This window comes from Thamnophis sirtalis, unplaced genomic scaffold (genome assembly GCF_051295495.1).
Source record: "Thamnophis sirtalis isolate CommonGarterSnake01/CBP01778 unplaced genomic scaffold, rThaSir2_p1.2 scaffold_6, whole genome shotgun sequence".
Taxonomy (NCBI): Eukaryota; Metazoa; Chordata; class Lepidosauria; order Squamata; family Natricidae; genus Thamnophis; species Thamnophis sirtalis.
Window position 1 is genome coordinate 69,271,802 of NW_028261386.1, and position 14,380 is coordinate 69,286,181.

Sequence of the window (14,380 nt, forward strand, 5' to 3'; positions counted from 1 at the left end):
GGATGAGAAGTGAAACGTTTTCAAAAGAAAAAGTAAGGAAGTGCCTCATGAAAAAGCACCTTTGGGACAGCTACTTCAAGGGCACTCTTCAGTTGTCCCTTGTGCACACGTAGATGAAAATAACGCTGTGCAATGTGCATACACAGATAATTGATTCTGCGTGGCAAGAATAGAGGAGACGGAAGAGCTATTTAATGCACTGTATTGACAAAAGATAAATGCTTTAAATTCAAAGTAGAAGACATGGCTTGAAATGTGTGGCAACCTTAATTCAGCCCAAAACAGCTGGCTCATGCAGCTGCTGCTTTAATGAATCATAGTCAAATGCTGCATTTGGTCATCCTTATCAGGGGTGGGTTCTGGCAGGCACTACTGCTGGTTCGCTCGTGTGCGTGATATGTGTGCATGCGCAGTACAATTAAAATTATTCTGTGCATGCGCAGAACTGAAAAACAAGATGGTAGCACCTATGGCGCTGCCCGGAGAACTGGTTTGAGGGTGTGGCAGGCCTGAGTCATTGCCCGTTCCAGTGACCCAGACTGCCAAACCATTACCGGTTTGGCCAAACCAGTTTGAACCGGTAAGAACCCATCACTGATCCATGTGTAATTAAGCAGTTCTTCAGAATTGAATCACTGCACAGTTCTACTTTGTTCCTTTAAATCTCTCCTCACAAAACTTAGTTTGCCATCCTCTAATCACCTTATCCAAATGCTGAACACATTACAAAAAGTAGAGTCAGATCTGCGGTTTAAAAAAATATTCTTCTTATGATGCGGTTTAAATGGCCTTTTTTTTGGCAACCATGTCATACTACTGAACGATCCTTGATTCTTTCCATACATGATTTTACCAAACCATCTGCCACCATATCACTCTGCTTGTGATTTCTTCTACTTAAGTGAAGAACTTTGCCTTTTTCAATATTAACTTTTTCTCAGATTTTGTTTTTACTGACTAGAATATTAGCTGCCTCACTTTCTTCTGTATCAACCGCAGCTTGGATAAGTGTTTATCCACCTTTTCATCCAAGTCATTATTTTTAGCAAATATAAATATAAATTTATCATACCCCAGTTCCCTCTCTGCCCTGTATCTTTTGAACAAGTTCTTTCCTTCAGTTTTTCTATCCCAGTCATGAGAATCATCTGATCAGTATAAATAATATCTAATCACGCTTGCCTTTTCCTTGAAATAGAATTCAAATTCACTTTATTCCTATTCACCGAGCATTAGTTCACAGATAGAAAGCCATGGATTTTATGAGCCAATGTTTTTTTCTGTTTTTTCATTCATTTATATAATAGGCCATTGAACATTTCCTTGGCTTAATTCAGCCTGCTTCCTCACCTCCAGTGCCAGAAACAAATAGTTTTCCTCTTATTATGGCTTTCTTCCACTTGGTCTAGAAACTAGCATACCAAACTCATGTGACTATTTCCAATCTCCATCTTGCTTACATTTTTCAATGGCTCATGCTCTTTGTCCTTGATGCCTTCCCAAGTGATATGCTTCCTTTCATAGCTGCAAGCTACAGTATCTCTATTTTTGTTTGTCTAAAGACAAGATTTTCTTTGTTCCTTTGTTTATGCATCCATGCATCCCAGTCAGGATGGAGAGAGAAGAAGCTATTATACAAATCAAAGGCAAGCTTCCCCCACCCCTTTCCTTTCCCCACATTTGAGCCTTGGATTTTGCTCTTGTTAACTTTCCTGCCTATCTCTTCAGACATCTGGGATACGGATATTGGATGAAACCTTTGTGGAGTACAAGCTGGAATGAATGTCTGAGGAATATGGCTTGCTATTCCTTGTCTGAGTAAATGGCAGTTTGCTAATTCACTATAACTTTACATTGTAAAATCTGTATCTGCTGCTCTTACTTCGAGATAGATGACTACAAATTCAGATATTGAAGTCCTCTTGATCAAAATCACTATATTTCAGGCAGACATTATTTCTTCAATATATTTAGAAACCACCCGTCTCCCTCATAGAGGAATTCTGGGGAGTGAGTATCTTGAAAGGCCCAGTAATCGAATAATCTCTCATGTGACACCATTTTTGTAGGTAGTTGTTCATTTGGAGTGTTTTTCCCTTTCCATCCTCTTTCCACGGTGGGTCACCTCTCTGAACCCCTTAGAATGGATAATACCATTACATGAAGCCACCCTTCAAACACCCTTCAGTTTTCCTAAAGTTTTAAAATCCATGATATTAATAGTTGTAGCTATTCTTGGTAGTATCATTTGTCCTCCTGTATATAAGCAAGAAGGGATGATTGTGATACTTTTATGGCAGAAAAGAGATTGTTGTGAAAATGGCAATTGTTTGCTGGTCTTAGTGATTTGGAATATATGAATTTTATTAATTTAAGGAAAAAGAAAGTATTGTTGAAAAACAACTTCTGCAAAACTGCCAAGAGGTTGACCAGGGTAATAATAGCTGAGCGAATGCATGAGTAAAATCAAGGTAGCATCAATCAAACTATTTTTTTTCATGCAGAAGGATGCTAGAACAAAGAATACAAATCAGAAAGTTGTTGACTGACTATGCAAATTGACACATTTTATAGGATTCCAGTTCATCAAGGGGATCAGTTTCCAAGGTTCCCACAATGTCATGAGCTAGCCTTTCAAAAAGGCCATTTGGAAGAATCCATTTTTTTATTAAAGAATCTGCATTTCTGTATTTATAGAGCTATATATTCTCTATATATTTACCGTATTTTTCAGAGTATAAGACGCACCAGAATATAAGATGCACCAAGGTTTTGAAGAGGCAAATTAAAAAAAGAGTACCGGTAGGTAGGTAGATAGAGGGATAGAGAAGGAGAGAAAGAGAGTGTCACCAACTGGCTTTCTTTCTTAAAGTGGAACTAGAACTCACAGTCTCCTGGTTTCAAGACTTGTGCCCTAACCACTAGACCAAAAAGCATCAGATTATGAACTATTACAATTTTCCAACTCAGTCACAATTCTTCTTAAATTACAGGAAGTTAATTTTTCCCTGCTATACTTTTGAAACTGGACTTAATCTTATAAAAGTGACTGTCAAGACATTAGTTTTCACTGAAGATGTGAGATTTTCTTCAACAGCAATGCTAAAGTGTTTTCAATCCATATCATCATGTCAAAAACAAATACTGCATCATATCAAGGCAGTGGTTGGAGGTACATATCAAGTTTCTCTGTTGCTCTTCAAAAACCTCACCATAAAATCATTTTAGATAGTTGATTAGCCGATTATTTTCCTGATGCTATAATAATAATAAGATAAAGGTAAAGGTTCCCTCTCAATGTGCTAGTCATTCCCAACTCTAGGGGGCAGTGCTAATCTCCGTTTCAAAGCCAAAGAGCCAGCGCTGTCCGAAGATTTCTCTGTGATCATGTAGCCGGCATGACTAAATTCTGAAGGCACATGAAATGCTATTACCTTCCCACCAAAAGTGGTCCCTATTTTTCTACTTGCATTTTTTACGTGCTTTTGAACTGCTAGATTGGCAGAAGCTGGGACAAGTAACGGGAGCTCACTCCATTACATGGCGCTAGGTGTTCAAACTGCCGAACTTCCATCCTTTCTGATTGACAAGCTCAGTATCTTAGCCACTGAGCCACCGTGTCCCTATTAGTAATAGTAGTTGCAGTATAATAATAGACTGATCGTTGTAGTAATTTTATCTCTTTTCAGAGTTGATCCAAGATAATTATTGCCTGAGACAAAGCAGCAAATCATACACAAACATATGGACACAAAACTACATCGCTCTAAAGGCCAGTCAAGCTTTTATGATACCAGAAATAGAAAACTCCCACAAGAGTCTATTATCCGCAATATAAAAGTTCAATCATCAGTTATTCAGCCAACAATTTGTTGCTGTTTCATGTCACTGAAAATCAATTGCCCAAAATAACAGTCTCATGCTAGCTAATCAGAAATCCAGTTGGTTCCTTTTGCCTTAATTAGTGCAGTAAGTAAGTAAATCTTTATTACAGTCAAAGACCAGAAATACACATTAGTTTTTACAATATGTTACTAAATAATTAAATAATTTATATAATTAAAAAGTATTAATATTAAAAGTGGAAAATAACATACATGTTCTCAGATTGTTCGGGTCATTCCCTGGTTTACCTGGGTGCAACACTGTTAAGTATAGGAGTAAATACAATGGTCCAAAGATTGTTAGAGATATGTCCAGATAATTGGTACAAGATGACAACTATACTTCTGTAGCCAATTTTTTTCTTATGGACATTGCAGCAGCACAGAACTTTGCCACCTCATACGTGGTAACCGGGTTAGTGTCCTGAAGGAGAAAGCCTAGATAAAAATTGTTTGCCCTCCCTGGCAATCTCTCTAATAAGGGGAGAATATGTGCAGACCTACAAGCTCTGTATAGCTCACAGTGTAATAGAACATATGAATTATCTTCTACTTCTCCTTTACCACATATACAAACCCGTTCTGCTATAGGTGTTCTCTTATACCTGCCCTGGAGGAGTGCTGAAGAAAGAATGTTAAATCTGGTTCTGAAGAAAGCTATTCTTTGTTTTGGGAAGATCAGATCATTTAGATATATTGCTGATTCCCACACACTCTTTTTGATTCTGTCCCTACTGTGGAGAGGCAACCTATTTAATTCTTACTTGCATATTAATTATGTGAATTATTAAATAACTTGCATTATTATTATGTGCAATCCAGGGAGCTCAAACAGTGTGAATCAATTTAATTGCTTGGGGTTTTTATTGGCTACACCACTTTTCTCTCTTTGACCTGCCCTGTTACTGATTGCTGATACTTATTTTCCCTTGCAAAACCACTCAACAGATTCTGAAATCATTTTCCCTCTAGCATATATGGATTTTTCAAAATAAAGGAGACCAAATCACTCAGAGATATTGCACTACATAATGTAGACGATAACCTCCCTTTTATAAACCCTCTGAGTTTGCCTTTTTTGCAGATGTATAATATTTGCACTCCAAAGGTCTGAATATAGGTTATTTTTTCAACAATTTAATTCCCCATTTATGTGGTTGTCTAATATACCATTCCACAGACCATACTGTGCACCTGTTTCATATGGTTTTGGTGATGGAAAAAGGTAATATATCATTTAAAAAATGGTTTTGGGTCATCAAGGCTTATTGTACCAAATAGCAAGTCAATGCTCCTGGTTGCAGAAATATGCTGTTCTTTGTTTTGTCAGTAATCAGATAAAATACTATTTTTTACTTCAACATCTTTGTTGAACAGATATTCTCTAGCTTAGTCTGAAATGCAAGACATGCTTGGCTTAGTCCGTGTGTTTTGGCAAGTGAATGCTTGGTTCTGACTGTCAGTTAGGTGAAAGACTGTCAGAATATTTTATGAAAAAAATGTTTCAGGATGAACCTGCCAACATAATCTGCTCAGCTGCACAAGCTACCTGCTGGGACTTCTTCAGACATAACCACCGATTATAATGAAATATCTCAAGAAGAGTCTTTGATTTAGTTTCTCTAGTCTTTTTCATTGCCTTCCAGACTGTATTGGGAGATTTCTTAAATTCCCTAGAGTAGTTTTGGTGAGGTACAAAGGGAAATTGTGTTACATGCTGAAGAGAATTTCCCCCCCTGTAATTATGGTATCACCTAATTCTCAACTTCTTGCCACAATTTCTTGCATCCATTACCTATTGGCGAATGGATCTGGAAATATTTTCCTCACATTACTTGAGTTAAGGGTTTCACTAATACTGAGTGCTGCAGTGGACTAGTTGCAGCTTCTCAATGCTCCTCAGGGGTCACCCCACATAGAGTGCATTGCAGTAGTCCAGCCGGGAGGCAACTAAGACAAGAGTGACTGTGAACAGGTTTAGCAGCTAAGTGAGGACTTAAACACTGACCTCCATGCCCCACAAAGGGTAAAAATGGGCCTGATTCTTTAGAATTTAAGTTCAAAGCATCCGTCTCGTCCCTTATTAAAAACCCAAAATCTTTAAAAATGTAAAAATATAAGCCAGTAGTGCCCTTCCCAGAGGTTCTCTGGAAATCCCCAAAGAGATGCTGATGTGTCTACTGGTCTTCTGTGGGCTATCCACTTCTACTTTTAGAACTACTTCTTGCTCTAGTTTTCAAGAATAAAGAAAGAAGTAACAGAAGACAAAGCAATACCCATAGTGATTTGGGATGTTTATGAATTAGAATTATAAAAACAAGCTATAATGCAAAGAGGAATCTTCAGTGTCAGCTATTTGCTAATCCCCCAGCTCTGCCAATTTTCTCTATAAAGATGCAGAAAGACCACTGAGCGTGTTCATGAGTAATGCACATTAGGGAGGTAAATTGAAATTATACTGCACTGCACATTGACAAATATTTTCTCTATTTGGCTATGCTTTCTTTTAACGACTCAAACTCAGTCGTAGGATCAGAATGACATCCAATAGTTATGTAGTTACCAGTTCTGTGAAGCTTGGAGTTATGAATTCTGCATTAAAAAGAAACCTCAAATTGTGGTGACACAGAAATGTTGTATAGATAGGTGTTCTGTAAATTGAGCAGGCTCACATAATGTTAACTAATATTCAAGATTCATATAATTTGTCTAGCTGCAAATTTTGTTGAAAAGGTCTGGCTAAGGCTATAATTCCTTTTCTCTTCCTGCTTTGGTGAAAAGGAATTGTGAATAAAATTAGATTTACGGAAGGAAAGAGAATAGATGCTATTTTTCATTTGTAGAAATGCTTTTTGGCATTTAGTGCATTTTGTCTTGATTAATAGCCCTACTTTCTCAGGCCACTATCATGGTTCTCTTTGTGTATATGTAAATGTTTGTGTATGTGTGTGTGTGTGTGTGTGTGTGTGTGTGTGTAAGTGTTTTTATGCTACTGGTAGTCCTTGACTTATGATAAAATTGAGATCAGAATATCTTTTGCTAAGGAAGGTGGTTGTTAAGTGAGCTGCACCCAATTTTGCAACCTTCTTTATCACAATAGTTAATCAAATCACTGCAGTTAAGTGACTCACACAATTGTTAAGTAAATCCGGCGTCCCCCATTGACTTTGCTTGCTGAAGCAGGCTGGGAAAGTTGCAAATGACGATCATACGACCCCGGGATGCTACAACTAAATATACTGCAAATATACTGTATGTCAGTTGCTAAGCACTCAAATTTTGATCATGGTACTGTGGGGACACTGCGTTGGTTGCAGGGGTGGGATTCAGCTGGTTTGGACTGGTTCAGGTGAAGCGGTAGTTCTGTTGAGCAGTTGGCCCCACCCACCTGCCCCTGCCCTTTCCTGTCCCATATTTCCCTGGTTTTTTAGCTCAGCTGATTCGTACGGCACAGCAGATTGCTGCGCATCAGCTGTTTTACTCACCAGTGCTGACATAGAAGGTAAGTTTTTAAGCTTAAAATGGACAGTTTTTGAACTCTATGCGCATGTGCACGCTCACCAAACCGGTTGTTAAATTGGTTGCATCCCACCATGGTTGGTTGTAAGTGCAAGAACTGATTGTAAATCACTTTTTCCAGTGGCATTGTAAGTTTAAGCGGTCATTAAATGAACGGTAGTAACTCAAGGACTTCAATCAATATCAGGAAAGTTTATTATAAAGCAGGAGTGATGCAGCCCGACCTTATTTCTTTTCCTAACAATGAATTTCATTTTAGGACAACGAGGCATGGAATGTGCTAATAAAATGGAGTTGAACATCCTTATGCATTTTTTTGAGCCAAAATTGATCACGGCTTACGCTCTCACCCCACCCAATTTGGGATTGTATGAGTTACCGAAGATAACTTCTTAAAATAGAAAATCCTGTGTTTTTTTAAAATGAGATAATGTGAAGCATTCTGTTTTTTATAACAGACACATTTCATGGGATTATTCTGACTCTTGTTTTCAGATTATAAAAAGAAATCCATTTTGATGATTGCATTTAATGTTAACATCCAAGTATAACTGTGTAGGAAGAATCTTTGTACACTTGTAGTAAATAGAGAAACCAAGTGCTTAGTGGTGTTTTGGTTTTTTTAAATAGACTTTATGGATGCTATCATCATTTTTTTCTCTTTCATTTTCAGCTGTGGGATCTACTACAGAAATTACAGTTCATAATGACTTATATTGCTCCTTGGCAAATTGCCTGGGGCTCATCTTTCCATGTGTTTGCTCAGCTCTTTGCAATACCTCATATCCTTTTAAGAAAGCTCTTCGGTGTTTTGTTCTGTATTCAGCCTGAGGCCTGTGAGTAATTTATACAGACCACCATTGTTTTGTTTTGTTTTGTTCTTTTTTTTAAGTGCATCATTCCAAGAAGATTAGCTAAGTACAATACTTGGGAAAATGACATCTATGTTATTGAATAGATAAAAGTAAGGTAAGATAGGAAATGAGAAATGTGTTTCATTATTAGTTGTGCAATTGTATATGTAATTAAAAAAGGATAGTAGGTCCCTGATACTTTCACATTGTATAAACAATTTTCTGCCAAGTTGAGAAAAATCTTTTCCCCCTTTTAAGGTTTCATATTTACATACTAGATGAAATATTTCCTAAATGATAGGGAAAATGCATTTTAAAGGTTACAGTACTCTGGCAGATTACATTGTATTTATTTTTTCTTTATTGGGAATTTGCAAGCCTTTTTTCCTTTCATTTCAGGTGAGCATTTGTATGGGTTGAATCTTTGAATATGTGTGCATTTAAAAGCACTACTTTTAAGAAAAACCTGAGATAGCAGTATTAACCTCAAGGATAAATATTCAACTTATTAGAGGCAGAGAAACCTGTAACATTTACATTAGTTGCTCATTTCACTATTTGGTATGGACTTCTCCGAGAGTTTTGCTGCCTTCCACTAATCTTTTCCATTAGTTTCCTGTGCCTTTCCCCCCTCCTACACTTAATGATGACTTTCTGTCCCAAATTACCATGAATTATGAGTTCATTGTGTTGTAGCTTCAATATTTTCATTACATCAAATTCTAAATAATCAGAGTTCTTCTTTAGTTCTTACGCATTACTTTGTTGCATCTATCTTGGGAAGGAAACTAAGTAAATCAGGAGGCACCTAAAGGACATTGTAAAATCCAGTGAATTTACTATTTATGCTACCTTAACTTGAAGTTTTCAGACTCTGCAATGCTTTTCTGTCAGACTCTGGCCACTGCAATCTTTTCTACCCCCTTGAGTCCATTTCTAGGGAGTGTCATTTTTCTCACATCATACGCCAGACCAGTCAAGTTCTGGGAAAGAAATTACAAGTAAGATAAAAAGTATTATAAATGTATTCTCTTTTTTATTCAAAATGTGGGGTTTAAACGAAATGTAGTTCAAAATATCCTAGAGCTTTATCTAGACTATGGGGATTACTTTACTCCTTTTGTGATTGTTCATGATACCTTTCACTAATGGTTTTTGATGGCATGTTAGCCATTTTTTTTAAAAAAATTGTATATTTAAACAGCCCAAAATGGGGTGCGGGGGGGCCCTTGAAGTCCTCCTGCACCAACCTGGAAGCAAAAACGTACTTCTGACTACAACCACTTTATCAACTTTGCCATCTACAAAAGCATTCCCATGCTGTTCTTTGGTCTACAGTCAGATGTATTATCCATCTTCCTTCTTTATTCATAGTGTTACCATCCTGTGTGGATTAAAACTTTTTGCCTTCCTCCATTCTCAGTGTCAGAGTTCCATAATCTTCTATATTTTATATATAACAGAATTTCAGAGTTGCAAAACACTGAAGTCGGAAGAAATGTGAGAAGATGCCCTAGGAGCATAATTTGAGAAGCCACATTCATTTTAAGTACATTTCATATGCAACAACATTCATAATTCATATCCTACATAGTGTACCTAAATGCTTCAGTAGCCTTTCTAATATATTGTAGCTAGGATCCATAACCACAAAGATATGTCCATTTGCCAAACATTCCTTGTCACTGTTTGTCCACTGTCAGAAACCATAGTGTACTTTCAATGAAATCGCAGAACTGTGATCAAAATAATAATGTCAAATGAGCTTTAAATTTTTGTTTTGTTTCCCTTAGGTTCACTGTTTATGATTCATGATATGATTAAAAAAATAATAGCTAACAATATATTTAAAAGCTGCCCAGTGTGGTTTTGATACAAGAGGGGTAGCAAATAAATTTAATAAATAAAATAGTTGTGCAAGATTCATGAAATAAATGAATTATTATTATTTATTAAATTTATATGCCGCCCAACTCCTAGTGACCCTAGACAGTTTACAAATTGTTAAAAACATTAAAAACAAGAAAGCAATGCAAAACACAAAAAGGAACAAAAGAGGCAGAGATAACAAAACCAGATGGGAACAAAGAAAAGGAAGAAAAAGTGGGAACTTCAATCATGCTTGCCAAAGGCCTGGGCAAAGAGCCAGGTCTGTTGGGCCATTTGAAACACTAGTTGTGGTTTTGCACACATATTACTATTTTTTAACTGGCTACAGTGTTTACTTCAATAATTTACTGTATAAATTCATAACATGTTTTGGTCCCATTAAACAAGATTTTTTTTTTTTTTTAAACAATCTTAACAAATATTGATGCAAAAACTCATTGTGACGAAGTGTCATTTTAGAAGAGACATTCGTTCCCCTGCCTCACATTTTGACAGATGCTTCCATCCTCTAAAGCCAGAGAGAATGCTTTCTGTGTGCAGATGGAATTGATTAATCAATCCAAATTCATACAATTAATTTCGATTTCTTTAATTGGCTGACAGCCTTCACTTCAAAGCATTTGTTCAAAAGTCGTTCCTGGTGGAATACATGCCTTTCCTGTAATGATTTCAATGGTGCATATGCACATGTAGTCCCAATGTTAATCATAGTTTACAAGAATAATTTACTCATTTTGAATTGCTGTCTGCTCCAATTTAAAGAATTATCACCCATGTGGTGGAGACCAACCTGATAAAGGAAGGAAAGAATCAAATCTAGTTAGGACCATGATATATCTAATCTCCAGCGCCTTTTCTCTTTGTATCATCTTTACTCTTAAGGAGCTGCAGGCACTCTGATTTCCTCAAATACTGAAAACTGAAATAGAAACAGGAAAATATTTTTCTGCATTGTTTGTCCCTGAGGAGCAATGCGGTAGGAACAATAACTAAAGTTTGGCTTACATAGTTTTAGGCAATGGAGTTATCCTTATGTGTGCGAATATCAAAGGAACTTTAAAGAAAGAACTTGTATGTTTGGATAGGGTAAAAAAAAGTTTCATGTTCTAGTTTTAAATCTGACTTACTTTGCAAGCCTAAAATCAGCTTTTAAATTCTGTATGGTGAACTCATTCCTCAGGTGCTGATCTTGGTGTAACTAAAACAACACAGTTCATGCATGAGAGAAAATGAAAAACAAAATTGATGTAACCATTGTTGATGTAGAAAAGCACAACTGTGGTCATTGCCTTTGGAATGATGACAGGCTGTGTAAATGTAAGATTACACTAGTGCAAAAATGTAAGGTTAAAGGGAAGTAGAATGCAGTTTATTGAAAGAAGATATGGCTGAGGCTCCACAGTCAGCATATTGCCCTGAATATTAAAGTTTACTATTTGTAAACTTTCAATCATTGTGTGTGAACTCTCAACATTACATGGTAAATATTATCCATGATGTCTAAATCCCTAATCGGGTGCATACCAATTTTGATGGAATTATTATTTCAGATTTCCCAATGATTGACTGACTGATAACTGATTCTTGATTTGTAGGGTCAAAATATCTACATCCATTGAGTGTAGCATAAATTAAATAGTAAAAGAAAGCACTTAGGCCCTCAATCTCTCTTAAAATAATAGTAATTTTGTGTGTTTATTGAATACCATATTTAATGGTTGGAACATCAGTCTAAACCCCAGAGTCGACGTATTTTCACAATCAAAACTGGAAGTATCTCAAGTAGCTTTGCACTACACTAGAGCAGGGATGTCAAACTCAAGGCCCACAGGCCGAATCCAGCCCAGGGGTGCTTAGATCTGGCCCATAGAGCCACTCTGGATACAGAGAAGAAGTGGCCCATGGTGTATCTACCAGTGAAAAACGGAGCTTGGGAGGGCTGCATGCAGCCTTTTTGAGCTCCATTTTCGGCTGCAACGGCTTCCTGCAACCCTCTGCCAGCAAAAACAGAGTTCTGTTTTCACTGGCAGAGGGCTTGGGACACCACTGGCACCCCCAACAAAAGGGTTTTGACGTTAAAGAAAAACTGAAGCAGACAAGGAGTTGCGGCTTCAGATATAATTAGTCTTGAGGTATTAAGCAATTTTGATTTGTTGTTGTTTTTGTCTGATATTACTTCCCTTCATCTTATTAGTTTTTCCAACCTGGAACCATAACTGTGCTGCATGCTTTTAACCACTTTTGTGGAGGCAGTCAGTGGGAAAAACAGTTCAGGAGGAAAACTTAGTTTTTTTAAGGCTGCCATGTTTGTTGTTAAACAGAGATGGGCATTCTTTTTTCAGTCCAAGGACTCTCTCTTCTTCTGTACTATTTTGAAGGGATTGTCAGAGGAGCACACTGGTGAAATGATGACATCACCAAAGTTAGCAAAATTGATAATACAAGACTATTGGGGGGGGGGTGATTAGGAATGTGCTTCATTTTGGCCCTTGAATACTCCCCCCACAAGAAAAAATGGCCTAAACTTCAAGAGACCTGCAATGGATGCCGTAAGCTTTCCGCAAAGTTTAAAAACCAATTTTAAGCTTAACCTTACCTTAGAACAAAAAGTGGAAGTCTCATATGGAGCCTCATGATGTCCATTAGTTGTCCACTCTGATCTGAAATGTAGACTGGATATGGATCTCTCAGATCACAGAATAGCTGGCTCCTAAAAAAACAACTCCCGAGCTTTCCGTAAATGCTGTAAACGTTTGGCAATGTTTTAAAAGTTTTTCATAAATCAGAAATAGAGCATTGAATTATTGTTATTTAGGTCTCTGTCAAGTATATATGGGCAGGTCAGTGCAGTAAAGATGCTTGCTGAGACATAAACTGTTTGAACCCGTTAATCAATCACATTATCTAGATGGTATGTGTTAGCCCTTTGCCATGAATATGAATGCTACATTTATTGTAAGGCTACAGTGACAGAATCTTGCATATTTGATAGTATTTCTTCCTTCCTTTATCTTTACTTTCCATAAAACTAGGGGGGGTACCTTCTGAGATGGCTTCACACACCTCTTCTGTTTCTGTACAGCTCTTCCTCCTATCTTCTAAGTTCATTCCCTGATACTATTACAGTATCAAACAATTCCCAAATAGTCTTTATATCAAAAAGTAAGAAAGACCCACTCCAATACTAGTTTATATCTTTCTCCCCACTTGTGGATTCCCCTTATTCTTCATCAAGGACATTCCAAGACAAAATTTAGACAATCCCATGATTTGTTACTACAGCCTAGGACCGTGATGGCGAACTTATGACACGCATGCCTAGGTGGCACGCAGCACCCTCTCTGTGCGCACGTGAGCTGTCACCCCAGTTCAGCTCCACTGCGCATGTGCACACGCCTTCTGCTGGCCAACTGGTCTTTGGGTCTCTGTCGTGCATGCGTGTGTGCTTGGGAAGGGTGCATGTGGGGGGCTGCACACGCATGTGGAGTGGCTGGGGCACATGGGGGCATTCATGCATGCGCGGGGGCAGGGCATGTGCGGAGGCACGTATCAGGGTGCCTGTGCATTGCATTTTGGGGGTTCAGGCGCGTGCATGTGTTGGGCACTTGATCCGGAAAAGGTTAGCCATCACTAGCCTAGGATCTTTTCCCCATCTTCCCTCCTGGGGAATGCTATTTTCAGGTCACATTTTTAGATGAAACATAGCAAGCAAAAGATGAATGAAGAACTCTGGTGCCATGGTCAGTAGAAATCCTGTATCCCAATCAGATTAAAAAGGGAAATCTTATTCATTATGAATACATGAAATCTCACATAGTACTATTAAAGAACTCCCCTCTATAAAACTAGAAGGCAAGACTCCAAGAAAAGGCAATCGTTGAAAATGAGATTCATGCGTGCATTTGTCAATGTAGAGGGCATAGGAAGTGATCTTGAATAAAAAGAAATGGAACCAGTACCAAAGCAAGGATCAGATAAGAGGGGTTTGAGCCCACACTAAGAAATTAACTTGAGAAAACATCTCGGGACCACCATCCCCGTTCATTTAAAGATAAAGTGAGGAGGGGTGGAAGCACATTTAGTCTCCCAAAATTCTATTACTGCAGCTGTTGCAATGAAAGTAATCCTGACTTGTATATGGAATTGGTTTCTTCGTCTGGTTTATCTTGCAGGGCTGACAGTTATTTGAATCAATTCCTTAGATCCAAGTATCTAGAATTGTTATTGAACTTG

At 37.7% G+C, this 14,380-nt stretch overlaps 1 protein-coding gene across 2 annotated transcripts in view; it reads left to right on the forward strand.

Moving 5' to 3' along the window:
- PCNX2 (pecanex 2) overlaps nucleotides 1-14,380 on the forward strand; it is a 93,435-nt gene that overhangs the window by 46,926 nt on the left and 32,129 nt on the right. For both annotated transcript variants that reach the window (XM_087718087.1, XM_087718088.1), the window contains 2 exons: nucleotides 8,077-8,185; nucleotides 9,129-9,258. In XM_087718087.1, coding sequence (XP_087574213.1) covers nucleotides 8,077-8,185; nucleotides 9,129-9,258 — 239 coding nt within the window. The remainder of the gene's footprint in view (nucleotides 1-8,076; nucleotides 8,186-9,128; nucleotides 9,259-14,380) is intronic.